Source organism: Pteropus medius, unplaced genomic scaffold, assembly GCF_902729225.1.
Source record: "Pteropus medius unplaced genomic scaffold, Ma_sr-lr_union100, whole genome shotgun sequence".
Lineage (NCBI taxonomy): Eukaryota > Metazoa > Chordata > Mammalia > Chiroptera > Pteropodidae > Pteropus > Pteropus medius.
In genome coordinates this window covers 15815113-15832252 of record NW_024354499.1, presented here as the reverse complement: position 1 = coordinate 15832252, position 17140 = coordinate 15815113, and the positions used below count along the sequence as shown (strand labels likewise).

The window sequence follows — 17140 nt, the reverse complement described above, 5'->3', positions numbered from 1 at the left end:
CATATCATGACCAAGGATTTTGCTTAACCTACCCTGTGTACTAAAAGCCCTAGCAAAGGAAAGGAAGAGAAAGCATTTTTTCTAAGAAAGAACTGTGTATTTTCAGATGCTCTGGAGGTAGAAGCCAAAGATTCCGGCCTTTTTTTTTTTTTTCTTAGTTGGTTTTAGATTCACTGTCAGAAACGTGAGAGGCCCCACGTGCTTCTCTTTCCCTCCAACGTGATGGCGGAGGGCTTGCTAGGGAACGCGTGGCGCAAGCCGGCTTAGAGCAGGGCCCGCGAAAGGCGGGCGAATCCGGCGGCGCAACAGGAAGGCGGGGCCCACCGGGTTTTACGCGACGGAAGAGCAGCGCAGGCGCAGTAGCGCGCCTCGCCGCCATGGCGCCGGCGCTGTCCCGTCAACCTCGGGTGGTGGTGGTAACTTCCCTTCTGGACTCTCGGTCTCCGCCTCCTCCCCCACAACACCCCGCCTGCTTGGCGGCGGAGGCGGTGTTGGCGGCAGCGGTTGTCTCTGCCTCTCCGCCACCTCCACCTCGGCCTGTCCGCCGGCCGGCGGCCTTGGCGGGGTGGGGGACAGTAGTTGTAGACGGCCGCCCCTGCCTCAGAGAAGGTGAGTTCCCGCCCCGGCGGCGGGGGCAGCCCCGTCTTCAGCCCCTCAGCGCCGAGGCCCAGCTGGGCGCGCCCCGAATGTACGAAATGGCCGACTCGGTTGGGGCCCGAGTCCCTCGTTCCCTTCGCCCCCTGCCGCCCGCGGACAGGGGCGCCAGGACCCCAAGTGGAGTGTGGAGATGTGAGTGGGAAAGAGAGGCGGCCAGGTAGATGTCAGGGAACAGGAAGGAGCATTGGTGAGGAAACCCGAAGACTGGGCACAGAGATGGCGATAAAAGGCCCGAGAAGTGGAAGGGCGCAAACCTCCGCTGGGTGAAATTTGACATCCTGGAAAGTAGATAGGATAATCAGGGAGAAATAGAGTTAGGAATTTGGGTAGAGTAGAAAGTAGCATGAGAGAATAAAGTTGCAGGGACCCTGGGGGAAGGAAAGAGGGGGTGAGGTTTTTGAGAGATCACTTTCGAGAGTTTTCCTTCGCTTTTCGAGGATAACACCCTGCAAAACAAGCTTCTAAGATTTACAGGCCTACCTTGATACTGGTCTGACTTTTAATATGTATCTACCGATGTCAAAATAACAGCCGGACATTAGAGCCGGGAAAACATTTTATTCAGTAACTACTGACAGCAAGCCAAAGAGCTGAGCTCCATTCAGTTTGCTCAGAGGTGACTGGGCGTTCTAACGGGAAAATGAGGAATGAAAGAGACGTGGGGTTCAGTACAGGCAGAGAAGTGAAAGATTACAAAGGGTTGGTCAGTGGGAATGCAGTTAGTTAGTGGAGTCTACTTGCGGGTGTTTAGGAAAATTAGGATTCCGCCCTGCCACAGTGACTAGGAGGCTGAGGCCCATCCTTCCTGATGATTGCATTTCAAAGAAATGACTCAGGTCCTCAAGACACCTCTGAGTTGTAGGAGATACACATTCGTCTTCAAGGGTCAGAGGAAAGATTTACAATTGAAAGCCGTTTTTAGTTAAGTATTCTTAAAAAGAGAGAGATCAGGAGCCTGTCATCAGGTGTTGGCTGAAACAGTAAATTTCTTTTGATAACCCTGAGCTTTTCCTAACAGAGCTCAAAGAGGGGTGGGTGGATTCCTCCTTAGGCTCCTAGAGGCCATGATTAGAATTTGGTCAAGTCTATTTGTTCAGGGGTTTAGAAGGAGTGATCTTGCCAAAAATGTATTTAAAGTTCTCACCAACACATTTCCCTTAAAATGAAAAGCTATTTCTTGATCATCTCAGTCTTAAGAGATGTTTAAGTTACAAGACTACCTGCACATAGCATGCTTATTCCAAAGTGAGATAAGGCTGTAAGGCAGTGGAAATGTTTTTAGATGGAGCTTGATCCCACGGCACATTATTTCAGTAAAACATTTAGCCATATTTAATAATTAATCCTTAGCATTTGCTGTATTGCCTTAAGTTGCATTTTGTCTCCAGAGTGAAAGATGGATGCCTAAATATTGTAGAATAATTAAAATTTCTTTCTCCTGGAGGGACACTAATAAATACTACCTCATAAAATAATTTCGTTTTCACCTTCCACGATTTTGTGTTTGTGTGTGTGTGAAATGTAAATTTCATTCACTAAAAATGGAAATCAGAAATTCATTACAACCAAATGATGTTCCATTAAGTATCTTTGGGCAATTTGTAAGACTAGACTTAATGTCTTCAATCAGCCTGGGTTAATATCATTGTTCTGATAGAAAAATAAAGTCTAGGCTTTTTGTTTTCATACCAAACATCCTGCCTCTCACCAAGTAAGACTGAGCAGTTTATAGGTGGCAAGTCCACAATTTAGTTTGGTTCCCATAGCCAGATCATAGGAAGATTTAGAAACAGTTTCTCATGGAAAACAGTTTTTTGCCTGACTTGGCATTTTCTTTTTGTATTTTTTTGTGATGACTGAATATGTACAAAATCACTAAAGACTTAACAATGTCAGTTCACGCAATACTAGCAATAACCTTTCTATACCATGTCTGAGTAGTATAACGAGAATTCTAGAATAGGACTCTTGACTAGAAATAGGATCTAGTTCTAGTTTCTCCAATGTATGACCTCGAGTAAGTCCCACACTTTTCTTTCAACCTTTCAAAGTCCAAAACATTTCTTCTTTGAGTTTTGTCATCTGTGGGGAGGAAAAATTGGATTAGCCCAATTGCATGGTTTTCAACCAGGGGTAAATTTGCCCCTTGACCCCACCCAGAATACATTTGGCAATGTCTAGATACATTTTTGGTTTTAACCACTGGGCAAGGAACGGCATGGAGAAAGCAGGCGTTACTGGCATCTGTCTGGTATAGGCCAGAAATGCTGCAAACATCCTAATATGCACAGGGCAGCCCCCAACACACACAACAAAGGATTCTCCTACCCAAAACATCAGTAGTGTTAAGGTTGAGGAACTCTGCACTAACTAAACTCAGGTCCTTGACAGCTTTACAACTTTACAACTGATCTACAGTTCCATATTGATAATCATTTCACAGCTTGACTGTGTACTAGAATGGCAGTTCATAACACATGAAACTTTGATCTGTAATGGCCACAGGATGACAGAGTAATGAAATCTGTTAAGATTAAGACTGTTCACTAGGATTTGAAAAACAATATAATTTAGTACCTAAAAAATTACCTCTTATAACTTTATTTCAGGTAAGTATCCTTCAGTAACTGTTCAGTTAACAGCTACTTAACAAATGGTTAATATTCGATATACTATTTAAAACACTAGTAAGACTCAGTATATTTTTAGTTTAGATATTTATGTCTTAAATAATTGCCAATTAAGAGTACATAAACAAAGTGGTGAACAATATACAGATGATGTATTATTGAATTGTACACTTGAAACCTATATAATTTTATTAACCAATGTTACCCCAATAAATTTAATTTTTAAAGTACATAAGAAGAGAAAAAAAAACTGTTGCTTGTTATTTAACTAGTATCTTATTTTTTTAAAAAGAGATACTTAGAGACCCATTCACATTTACTACCCTTTCTTAGAGACCCATTCACATTTACTCCCCCTTCTTAGAGACCCATTCACATTTACTACCCTTTGAAAGGAGTACCATGCATTGGATGGCATTCTATGCAAGATACCTGCCTTGGATTCAAGTAAAATCAATTTAACAAGCATGATTCTTGAGCTAGCTAGCCATAGAATACTTAGCAATATTGATGTTCAAAGACAGTGAAAAACATAAATTTTATATTAAAGGTGTAGCAAGTACTCCTGATTAATGATTTCGTTAAATCCTTTGTATTTTGTCATTGGAAATATGCCATAGTAAGCCTTTAGTTATTTTTGTGATTATTGTATTAGTATGAAATAGCTAGAGCTTGGGAAACTCATAGGTCAGATGCTTATCTCACTTCCTGAAAAGGCAAGCTTAATAACTAATATAGCTAAGAGTATTCATGATGCTGACAGGTATTGGGCTTCGTTTCTAACACAATTAAGAAGATCTCTAAAAACTCTTTAAATGGCATTTGACCTTCAAGTAAAAAGGAATAAAAGAACATATTTTGGCAAAGATAACAGAATCAGCTATCTAGTCCTAAAATTAGTGCCCTGCTCTGCTTAGTCTTTCCTGAGATTATTATGGTATTATAAGATTGTAAAACTCAAGAGCAGGAACAAGGGAAGGATGTACATTCTTACTACTTCTGTTCAGCATTGTACTGGAGGTCCTTGCCATACAGTCAGGCAAGAAAAAGAAAAACAGATTAGGGAAGAAAAAATAACACTCTATTTGTAGATGATAAGATCATCTGTATATAAAACCTCAAAGAATCTAGGAAAAGGCTACTAGAATAATAAGTGAATTTAGCAAAGGCACAAAATACAAGGTCAATATACAAAATAGCATTTCTAAATGTTAGCAACAAGCGATTAGAATTTGACATTTTTAAAAATACTATTAATATTGCATCAGAAAACATAGAATACTTTTTGTAGCTTTAACAAAATACAGAGAATGCTACATTACATTGCTGAGAGTAAAAAAGATGCCAGTAATGGAAAGCTGTAAAACATTTTCTAATGCTTCTTAGTGAATTAGATTTAAAAATATAAGACCATGTCAATTATTTGATTAACGAGGAAGAATTGAGCTAGTTATACCTAATACTGACCAAATTAACATCCTAATTTTGTTCAAAATTTTTTTCTTTAAAAATTAAAAATATTTAATCAATAAACATTTTCTAATAAACATTTTTAAAAAATTTAAAACATTTTTAAAAATAAACATAAAAAAGCTTTATGCTGTATTATATTCAAATGCCATGTCACAACACATAATGTGCTATGGGGCTTGAAAATTTTTATTAAATTTTTCACTCAAATTCAGTAGATTTATTCATCAAATCTGATACTTATTGAAATATATGGAATCTAAGGAACAAAACAAACTAATCAAAAATAGACTCACAAATATGGTGGACAATTTGATGACAGAGGGGAAGGGGGTTTGGGAGCTGGAAGAATGGGGTGAAGGGTTAAAGAAGTACAAATCAGAAATTGATAGATGGTCACGGAATGGGAGCACGGCACAGAATGCAGTTAGCATGAATACATTGGCTAGGTGCAGGGTCAAGGGAGGGAGGGAGCAATTGGGGGATCATTTTACAAACTATATAAATGTCTAACCAATGTACTGTATACTTGAAACTAATTAAAATAAATTTAAAAAAAACAGTTCATGCAACGCAAAGATTCAGGTTTTGAGATTTCTAAATGGGTTGTTGGATTGGAACAAATTCTCTGACAGGTCTAGAATTAGGAAAAGTAGAGTGGTTCTTAGTATTTTATTAAGATATGAAGCTCTTTTTAGATAGTTTTGAATTATAAGTAATTCATATTATTCATGTGTTTCATATTTAACACAGTAGTTTAAGTGCAGTGTTTTTAACTTTCATATATTTACTGAAGTAAAAAAGGCCAAGCTTTGCACAGCTGTTGAATAACAACCTGAATAGTTTCATTTCTCCAAAATAAAAGATTCCGTATTCTTTCTCTTTCTACTATGATGTCATTCCTGTAAGTCAGTGAGCAAGTAAATGGCCTTGTGGGTGTTCATCTATAACTAGGCTTGTGGTATAGGTGCAGTTCAAATAGGAACATCAAGTTTTCAGAATTTTGCTGCATTTTTTTCACCCAAAATCTTAAAAGGTATATCTAAAAAATACTCCAGATGAGTTTCAGTCAAGAAAAACTATTTCTTGCTTGGTACCTAATGCTAGCCTATAAATAATTAATAAAATACCTAGAATCCCTCTTTGTTTCTGTTTGATAGTCCATACTCTTCTTATTAAGGTATATCTAGCACACATTAAAACAGGACATAAACTGAAATCCTCAGAGTTGGTTCAAAATCAAAGCAATCAGAAAAGACAGCAAGGATCAAGTCCAGCTTTCAGCTTTCATTTTAAAAAGTCCCTCTAAAATGTGAGTTATCTCGAAATACAAAGAATTAGATAATCCTTTCTGGCACTCCTGTCGTGTTTACCTTTATTTGGCTTTCTGTAGTTACTAAAGTAATTAGTTAGGAAAACATTTCACTGTCAGTTAAATAGATGAACTCCTAAATAACACTAAAACCAGTTCACTCATGTAGATTTATATTTAAATGATATAAAGAACTCTTATGACTCTTACTATGTGCCATACACTCTTCTAAGCACTTTTCACAACAACTCTTTGAGGTATTTTTTACATACCTATTTTAGAGATGAAGAACCTAAGGCACAGAGAGGTTGAAAAACTTGACCAAGCCTACACAGCTAATAAATACCAGAACTGACTCTATGGAGTCCCTATGTCTGGCTCCTAGGAGCAATGATATATGTTATGGCAGGCAATAGCTTGGCATAAGTGACTTGGCTAGGTGGGTAACCTTTCTAGAAACAAAGCTAACATTTGAAAATCCACTTTAAAAAATTAGGGTGGAATTATTTCTTTTTCCAAAACATCCATTATAGATCTTTAAGCTCCTTTAGTACATTTTGCCAAGGTATACTTTACAATAAACTGGACATATTTAAAGTGTACAATTCGTTTTTGACAGGTGATACTACCATGAAACCATCGTAAACAAAATGCCAAATATTTCCATCAACCCAAAAAGTCTTATCATGCCTCCTTAAAATTCATTCCTCCCTCCACCCCATCCCCAGCAACCACTAATTTGTTTCTATCACTTTGCATTTCTAGAACTGTTTATAAGTAGAATCACACATTAGATACTCTTGTGTCTTTCACTCAGCACGATGATTTTGGGATTCATGCATGTTGTATGCATTGCTATTTTATTCCTTTTTATTCTGAATAATTCTATTGTATGGGTACCACATTTTGTTTATTCACCAGTTGATAGACATTAGGGTTGTTTCTGTTTGGGGCTATTACAAATAAACGTGCCAAGGACATTCATGTACTAGTCTTTGCATGGACATATGTTTTTATACAAATGAAATAACTGGGCCATGTGGTAGATATTTAACTTTTAAAGAAATTGTCAAACTTTTTTAAAGTTGTACCATTTTAAATTCTAATTAGTCATGTAGAGGAGTTCTAGTTTGACATCTTTAACAACACTTGGTATTTTCAGTCCTTTTAATTTTAGTCATTCTAATGATGGTGTAGTGGTATCTCAACTTGGCTGTGTGTGCGTGTGTACACATACACACACACACACACATACATACACATATATACACGTATACGTAAAATTTTCTGAAGTGTCCATTTAAATCTTTTACTCATTTTGAATTGAATGTGTCATAAGAGTTCTTTATATAGTTTAGATATAAATCCTTTGTCTGATATATGAAATGGGAATGTTTTCTCCCATTATGGCTGGACTTTCATTTTTTTAATAGAGGAATGTGTAAAGCCTAGAGATTAGAAAATGTTTTTATTTTCAAAAGACAGAAGTAGATTTCAGAATGTGTGGACTGAGAAGTTTTAGGTCAGTTATATAGGTAACCAAGCATAACAGTTAAGAACAGACTCTGAAGCTAGACCGCTTCTGTCATTTACTAACTTAACTTTTCTCTGCCTCAGTTTTTTCTTCTATAAAATGTGGCTCATAATAATACTTAGCCTATAGGGTTCTCAGGAGGATAAAATTAGTTGCTTTTTATAAGTGCTTAAACAGTATCTGCTACATACATGATAAGAGCAATGCTGGATAAGTTTTAATGAACATTAAAAAGCAATGTGGATTTAGTGAAAGCACAAAGGATGCCATGTCTCATTTTCTCTTATGAAAATCTGGTAGATCAGAGGAATGTTTCTCACAGTGAAGATATTCAGATTTCCATGAGGTTTTTGAGGTATTCAGCAGTGTACCAAAACATACTTGAAATTTAAATGGCATGTTTTATTTAAAAATTAATTAAAGACTTTTTATTTAAAATGGTTGTCTTAAGACTACAGTTCAAGAAGATCGTGAGTTTTTAAGGTTAACCATGAAACTTGAAATACATTTTTTTGGTGATTGGTCTCTTTAGGCTGTATATCCACTAGACCTCTTGGCAATAAGACAAGCGAAGTCTGCCTATGGAATACTTTGGTCAAAATGATTGAAATTGAGAACCATTGCTATATAAAGAATGGTTATAGTTTAGAAGGACATCTCATGTATCTTTCAAATATCAATGAAAAGTAAGACTTCTATGTAGTGCAAATAGATTTGAGTAATCAGATCCATAAGAAAAAGAGAAGTAAGGAGTAGAGTGGGGAAGCATCTAGTGTTCAGAAAGACACTGAATTTAATTTTCAAATAAACTCAAGAGTCTATCAAATTCTTAATATCTTTCTGATTAGAACCAAAGATTGCTGATGAAAAGATCAATCCTAGAAGCAGAAAAAGGGTGGATTATTTGTAGAATGCCATAGGTGTCATCTTGTTGTCCTACTCAAAGTTTTCACCAGTGACATGAGTGAAGGCATAGACTGAATGCATATAAAAACTATGTGTGGAAACTGTAGCAAATGTCAAACTATAAGAAGATAAAGCGGATTTGAATTTTAAAGATCCTCATTTATTGGAATGGTGACCTAAACCCATGACATGATGAAATATAAAGTCCTGCATTTAGAAAAAGTAATCAGTTACATTAAGTACCAGTAGGGAGAAGATAGCCAAAATAGGAGAGGATTTTAGCAATTACAGCGGTCAGTAGAAATCTATAATGTGGCACCTACTTAAAAAAGCTAAGCTAAATAAAATGGTAATGAAAAGTATACAGGTCAGGGGAAATGATAATTTCACCGTACTACACAATAATCATGGTCTGTGTTCTTCAAAGAATGCTACAATCTTGTAATAAAACAAGTGAATAGTATTCACTATGGAAAATATACAAAATAAAAAAATAGAGGTAGCATCAAAATTTTCTGAGAAAGGATTTCTGCAACACCTAGAAGTTATTACCATGTCTTCTTTCTTTAATGGTTCCTGTTGCCCACCATGTTCAGGAAGTTTGGTACATATACAATTAGTTCAAGCGCCCAACTGTGTTAATTTCTAATCTTAATTTGTAAGGAATTTCAAGGCACATAGAAACACCTTCAAGTCATTTAAACCCAGTTTCACATAGAGGAATTGAACACATAAAGAAATGGGAAATAGAAGAAAAGAAAAGACAGATGTGAAAGATATTGATAGAATCTTAATTTATTTCAAAATCAATAATTAATTTAAAATCAATAATTGATTTAAAAATTGATTAAGAACTTGGTGGGTGAAGGGAATAATAACAGCAATAACAATAACTCTATTCTTTTCATTATTCTCTCTGACAAAGATAACTTTACCTGGGATCAAAGTCTTAGTTATCTATGCTTCCCCACTCTTGTACCTTCTCTCTCACCAGCTATCAAAAATTCCTTTGATTCTACCCATAGAATATCTCTTAAATTATTCTCTTCTTTTCTGTTCTCACTACCATGTTTCTGGTTCAGCCCAGTAATCTTTTGCTTGCAACACCCTCTTTACCAATATCCCCATTTTGAGTCTCTTTTGTTCCCCTATTGACTGTAGAATTAAACTCAAATGCCCAAATAAGACCTACTATGATCTGGCCCCATTCTACCTTTATTGCACTGTCTTTCACTACCTTCATGCATATCTTGTTATTTCTCAAGCAGATATGTTTTTTCAAATGTCCTCTCATCCAGAATACCCCTTCTTCACTCATTTTTTCTTTAAATTTTACCCATCTCCTAAGGATCAGCCTAAACTCATTCTCCACAAAGCTTTTCCCAAACACCTAAGCAAAAAGACATTGTACTTTTCTATGTCTTATAGCACTTAACACGTTTTTGTCCTGCATTATAGTTCTTTGCATATCATTTTTACAAAATTGTAAATTCCTTGTTATTAGGAATTGTCTTGTTCCCTTATTTATAATACCCAGTGTGTGGAACAACTATGTATATATAATGGAAAGAGTCCAGGCAAACCAAGGTTTAAGATCCAGTTTGATCAATTAACATATGGGGCAAGTTATTTTAATTTTGAATCCTGATGTCTTAATCTTCAAAAATGTGGGGAATTCTAGTTACCTTGCAGAGGTAAAAGACTGAAAGAATAATCTCTTGTTTGGCATAAAAATAGTCAATAAATACTTATCTCCTTTTTTCCCTCTCCAGTCCCAAAGTACCCACCATGGTACCTGGAAGACAAAACTCAATAGTGATAAAGTTTAATAAATAAAGCCCAAAGGCACGAAGAACTTGAACTAAGTAGTGTTATGGGAATTGCAAAATAGAGGGATAGATTTGAAAAAACATTATAAAGCTAGAATTGACATAAGTCAGAACTTGATAGAGAGAAATATGAGATTTTAATCTTGGGAATAAGATACTATTTAATGGAGATTTAAAAATTAAAGTAAGAACTTGGTGGGTGAAGGAGTTAAAGGTAACTTAGTGTCAATTGTCAATGTAAGAAATGTCCAAACCAATAGAGAATTTTTGAGTTTATTTGAGCCAAACTGACAACACAGGCCAGGGAGCAAGATCTCAAATGCTCCAGAAAATAACAGTTTTGTAGGTTTTTTTATACATTTGAAATTAAGAAGAGAACATAAGGAAGATTACATGGAGGTGGTGGGGGGTGGTTGCAAAGCGGGGATTGGTTTACTGGTTGGTTAAAAAGATTATGTTCTAATCTTTTAGAGGGTGGTTATTTTAAAGGTGTGTTAACCTGGATGCACAGAAACAGTGGACAAGCCTTGCTTAAGGCAAAGATAAACCTTTTACTTAAAAGTTACATGCCTACAATGACCTGCCCAATTAGGAATCTGTGATCAGACCACCCTGTGAGGTTACTTTTCAGATAACCCCCCTTTTTTTTTCATCCACATAGTTTAGAACATTGACTTTTAGAAATGGGAAATCTGGTAGTAAGGGTCGAATGGAGAGGGAAATCATTGTTCTATTTTAGGGTATCTTGAGCTTCTAAATGACTACTCTTCAGTAAACTTTCCATCTATATACTAAATTTTGGTTGTCACAAAAGACAGTATATACCTGTTCTTACTAAAGATCTTTAATAGAAAAATCAGTGTCACATCAGCATGGTCAGGTTGTATGTATTCTGAATAAGGGAAGTTCTGAAGGCCTTTTTAAATTTCTGACTTTAGAGTCAAACGTAATTACATTATATACTTTAAAACAAAAATAATTTAGAGATACTATATATAATAGAGAAATATTTTAAAATATTCAAGTTCTGTCTAAAATGTTTCTTATTTATAGTTCTTGAACATAATATATTTAAGTAAATCTCTTAATCTATACTCTGGTACTAACAATTAAGCTTAGTTTGAAGATATCCTGTAGAACCTTTAAATTAATTTTTTTTGGAACTTTTAATTATAAAGTAATATATGTTCTTTGCAAAAATAAAAAAATACATACATGTGCAGAGAGCAAAATATTAAATGTTCTCCCCTACACCTTTTATAACCCCACTTCCCAAACCCCATTAAGTTTAGCATGTTTCTTTTCAGATTTTTTTCTATGGGTATTGAGCTAACAAGAACAGACGATCAAGTCAGTCTTATAAGAATCAGTAATATTACCTAGTTTCTAAATGCTAATTATTTCAAGGATACAAGCAATCAAGAGACTCTAATGAAGCAGAGATGTCTAGTACATAAAAGTTGGCTCCTCAGATCATGTTTTCCTACATTGATCATGCATCTCTGGCCCAGAATAATAGATGAGGTTTCTAAGTGAAGGTCACTACACACAGTGGGAGTGTTTAAATTAGGAATCATCTACATTTTATATCCCAGAGAATTGTTTAATTTATGGGATAGTCTTCAGGAGATTAGTTCTCAGTCTTAGCCAGGGATATCTTGATAAAGACATTTCAGAGATAAGTTCCCTTCCACCTAGCAAATATCATTAGGCTCTTTACTCAGAGGTCTAAAGGTCACCTGCCTTCTTCACTCTTCCCCGCTCTCCAGGAACAGGTGTGAACAGAGTATAGTCTAGTTTCTTTAACTCCTCCCTTACAGTAAATACATATGTATATATTTAATTTTTGCTTCTGTAGGTTGAGTGTTATACCAAAATTGTATTTTAGATCAGTAGATCAATAGGCAGGTAGGTAGATATGTAGATATAGTTCTGCATCTTGCTATTTCCTCTTAATGTGTCATGGATGTATCTCTATGACAGTACATGTGGTTCCAACTCATTCATTTAAATGGCTGCATAGAAAGTATTTTGATGTTCCATGATTAGTATTGTATTTATAAACTAGTAAAGGTCTATAAAATAAAATTTCAACCGTTGGGAACTTTAGATAGTAGTATAGACCTAAAGTGTAAATGTAGTAATTTTGACATTATTTATTGTGGTGAGAAACACTTTTAGCAAAAATTCTAGAAGTTAATCTATGAATATGACTATGACAAGCTTTGAGTGGCTTGTCTGAGCCTTGTTTAGTGAACCTTGCTTGTGGTCGTGTTTGTACCAATTGTGGAAGTTTGTGGTTCTCCCATGGGATCCTCAGGTGACATTAGTGGTATAACTAGAATCAGTGACTGTCTTAAAATGGACTGCATTTCTTGAGATTGTCTTTTATAGAATACAAAATTCCAAGGCTGGATTTCTCAGCCCAGCCTTTCAGTACTGGTATCCCAGACAATTTCTATAAAGTTCAGACTACTACTGGCACCCCAGTAACTTCTCCTTTAGAATGGTATTTTCTGGACTAAGTAAAAATATATTATCATATTTAATATTAGAGGCTTACTAAATATTTTCATACTAAAATTCTAACGAGCAAAAACTAGTACTATAGTCTTCTAAGCACGCAGGAAATTAAGACTTGAGGTGGTATGTGAAATGGTATCTAGTTGAAGATTAAAAATATTACCTTAAATATTTAATATGATCTTCTACCTTACCCTGTCTTTATTTTGTTCATAGATATCACATTGAATGAACAAAGATTGAACTTTTTATAAATAATACCTTTGTAAAAGGCATATGTGGAGTAGTTAAAATAGTTTGAATCACAGAGGTTTCACATTTTAAACTAGGTTCTAAAATACAGGGCCTCTGAATCACGATTATTTCTATTGAAGCTTATGCTTTGATTTGAAAGCAAGCAAAACTGTTCTTAAACTCTTAGTTCAGACTAAATATATTAAAAATTATGAGTGCCATCTTTAAATTTATAGGTGTACATTGGGGGTCACTTTGTTTTAAAATAAAGAAAATATATTTTTTTCCAGGGTAAAATGCATGCTCAAAAAGTGAGCTTTACTTTCAGAGTTACAGGAAGCAAAATGATAAATTGAAGATGGATTTTGTAAATTTTCAGATAAGTGGTCCATATTGATGATATAATTCTAAACTTTGAATAATTTAATTTTTATAACAAGATTGTGGTTGGTTTCGGATAACTGGGAGTGGAATATTGGACAAAAATAAATATTGTAATCTCTGTATCATGTTTTTTAGCTCCGTAATTGTTGCAGAATCTCACTATTTGGGGAAAGTTATGCTAGGAAAGTGAAGCAGTTAATGGTTGAATATGATCAGATTTCTCCACCAAGTTCTCAGCCTGATAAGGGTAAGGTTCCATTTACCTCTTTATTGATCTCTGCACCATCTGTGGTCTTTTGGAACTGGATTCTCTCACTTAGTATTTCTTCAAAGTTCATCCATTTTGTTGAGTGTATCAGTAGTTTATTTTTTATCACTGATAACATTCCATTGTAGGGACATACCACTATTTATTTTGATTTATCCATTCACCTGTTGATCAACATATAGATGTTTTCCTTTCTGGGGCTATTACGAACAAAACTGCTCTAAATATTCATGTATAAGTCTTTGTATTTATTTCCTTTTCTTTTGGCTAAATATCTAGGAGTAAAATAACTAGATCATGTGGTAGGTATATGTTTAACTTCCTCAAAAATTGCCAAACTGTTTTCCAAGTCGTTGTACCATTTTACATCCCCACCAACAACATATAAGAATTCCAGTTGTTCTGTATCCTTACCAACACTGGTATTGTCAGTCTTTTTTATTTTTGTCATTCTGTGCTCGCTTCGCATTCTAGTGAGTACATGGTGGTATCTCATTATGGTTCTAACTGACATTGACTTGATGACTAATGATATCTTTTTATGTGTCTGTTGGCCATTTGCATGTATTCTTTTCCAAAGTGTCGGTTCATATCTTTTGCCCATATTTAATCAAATATTTGTTACATTATTTATTCTATTCAGAATTTTTATACTATTTAATTTGAATAGTAACTAAATTTTTTGACTCCAAATTAGACTTCACGTAGACTTTCTTTTCAATCTCAAATCCTCAGGTAAGATAGCTGATCATTAGTGACTCTAGAATGCTGTCAGGCTCTTTTTACTTTTAAAGGGAAGAAATGTTTAGTTCTGCATGGGTTATGTTACCTCCTAATTTTTGGAGATAAAATGTATCACCAAAATATCTAGGGTGTTATCATCTCATTGTACATATATTTTCTGCTGTAATTGTACTTATGCAGGATTTTAGGCAAGGTAAAGGAAAAGAATCAGGAATAGTACTGCTCATCTCAAAAAAATTAAACAAGCAAACAAAAACTAGTATATGTACTCTAAATTTCTTCTGAAACTTCTCTCTATCAATCCAGCTACTCTCTCAGCTTTCACTTCCATTTCCTCCTTTAACCCTCTCACCAGTAGTTTAATAGAGAGAGAGAGCAAACCAGCAGGCATTCTAGAATGCGTTTTTCACCAATCATAAGTAGCGGAATGAAATCCAAGTCCTATACAAAAGAGACAGAACTCTGTCCTCTCATCTTCCCTCATGCCCTATACTAAGAATTTTATCTCACAGCTGAATTTCTAATTTCTAGCATTCCCAAACACTTTATAAACATCCCTTTATTATTAAGTCCTACAGTACTCTAGTTAGGTGAGTATGTATGCTTATTTAATTTTGTTTGAACTGAAGATTTTAAAGATCAAATTACTTCTTTGTGGTTCTTTTATTTCTCTTAGAAAGTAATATACAAGAAACTGATAAATCAAAACTTTAATAAATAAATGAACATTTAGATCAGGTCACCCATCATGGATGTGTAGTCCTAATTCATACATCTCTACGTGCCTTACGTTTTTAGCCCTACAGCAAAATTCAATATGTCAGCCAACTTTCTGCCATCTTATCCCACTTCTGAGAAGGATAAAGTTCCTTGTGAGTGGCCTGGCAGGTATTTGACTGTCCTGATGCTCCTTTTTGGCATATAATGGCATATAATGTCATGATATTTAACTTCATGCTGAATTAGATTTTAATTTGTTTGAGCTTCTATTTTTTTAAAGCTCTCTTCAAGAACAAAGGATGTACTCAGAATAAAATAATTGAGTAAAAATTTTCTCCTGTCTTCTCTACAGAGAATCCCATGTTGTCAACCTAATGAAGCATTCAAAGAAGACATATGACTCTTTTCAAGATGAACTTGAAGATTACATCAAAGTGCAGAAAGCCAGAGGCTTAGAACCAAAAACTTGTTTCAGACAGATGAGAGAGGACTATTTGAAAACCTGTAGATACAAAGAAGAGGTTGATTCCAGACCCGGGTATAGACTGTTCGATCAAAGACTCCCATCTGAAACCATCCAGACCTACTCAACATCATGCAATATTTCACAGACAGCGGAAAACCAGTTACCTCAGTGGCTTCCAGTTCATGACAGCAGGCTGAAACTAGACTCCCTCAGCTATTGTCAATTCACCAGGGACTGTTTCTCAGAAAAACCAGTACCTCTGAACCCTAGTCAGCGAGAGTATAATTATAGCTCATACAGTGTAGAATCTGGAGTTTACAAGCACCTCTCCTCAGAAAACACTACCAGTGCCCATCAAGCCAGTCATAAACAGATATATCGGAAGAGAAAAAGGCACCCAGAAGAAGGCAGAGAAACACCAGAGAAGCAGCCCAAGCATAAGAGGGAAAAAGGTTGTGAGGAAATAAATTTAGACAAACACAAGAGCATCCAAAGAAACAAAACAGAGGGGGAAACAGTCTGGATCAGTACAGAAAAGCTTAAGAATCAAAAGGAGAAAAAAAGCCGAGATATAGCCTCTAAGAAAGAGGACCGTAAGCGTAGAAAAGAGAAAAAGGAACAAGGCAAAGAAAGGACAGAGGAGGAAATGCTTTGGGACCAGTCTATTCTTGGATTTTGAGTTGATTCTCCTGAAGTTAAATTGAAGAAAAGTTGAGGAAGAGCGTGGTTTTATGATGTTCATGTTCATATCACTTTTTTCATGTAAACAGGTACTTTAACTTCTAACAAAGGCCAAGTGAACAGAAAGTATTTAGTATGCTTGATCTCCAACATGGAAATTACTTTTTTCTCAGTTTCTAAAAACATTATTACATTTTGCTTATATATAATGTAATTTCCCTTAATGAAAGTGGCTTCGCTTTTATCCATCAAATTGCAATGATGGAAGTATTTTTCCCTTGGGAAGTCATTTATTTTTAAATTGAGGGTTAATAGGATTTCAAATCTTAATTGGGTTTGTTAGTTTTCTCTGTGAAGCAATTTAGATTGATTTTTTTTTTCTATGTTAGATCTGTGTTTTGTTTTTTGAAGCTCTGTATTTTCTCGATTGGAAAGTGGAAAATAAAATACATAATAATAATAAGCTTAGGTTACATATAGTTTTAAAAGTTTCAAAGAGTTGATACAAAATCGGTTTATATTCTGGACATGTTTATAATAAAGTGTGCCAATTTCTACATTTGTTGTTCTGTATCAGTGATCTCTTCCTATTCAATGATGATTTTCTTTCTGGAAGGCAATAACTGAGCAGTTTGTACTTGAGAGGCAAGATCTTTGGGGTAGGTCACACTTTACAGTTCTAAAAAATTCCTTATCTGCTGTGCCTTGTTTATTCATATTTAAACCCACTTTCTCTCCTCTCCCCTTAGTACTCATCCCTGACCCCTGTCTAGGTCACCACC

The 17140-nt window shown here is 35.3% G+C and overlaps 1 protein-coding gene across 2 annotated transcripts; it reads left to right on the top strand.

Moving 5' to 3' along the window:
* Positions 1-348: 348 nt before the first annotated feature.
* KRCC1 (lysine rich coiled-coil 1) lies at positions 349-16917 on the top strand. Of its 2 annotated transcripts, XM_039852485.1 has the most exons (3): positions 349-609; positions 13615-13726; positions 15564-16917. In XM_039852485.1, exon 3 carries the CDS (start codon positions 15586-15588, stop codon positions 16354-16356), a length of 771 nt encoding a protein of 256 aa, XP_039708419.1. In that variant the 5' UTR covers positions 349-609; positions 13615-13726; positions 15564-15585; the 3' UTR covers positions 16357-16917. The 2 variants fall into 2 exon arrangements, with proteins under 2 accessions (XP_039708419.1, XP_039708420.1); XM_039852486.1 differs by lacking the exon at positions 13615-13726.
* The last annotated feature ends 223 nt before the right edge of the window (positions 16918-17140 follow it).

Bases quoted from the DNA above. Each gene is read 5' to 3' on its own strand.
- KRCC1 (XM_039852486.1), top strand. From the start codon at position 15,586: ATGAAGCATTCAAAGAAGACATATGACTCTTTTCAAGATGAACTTGAA.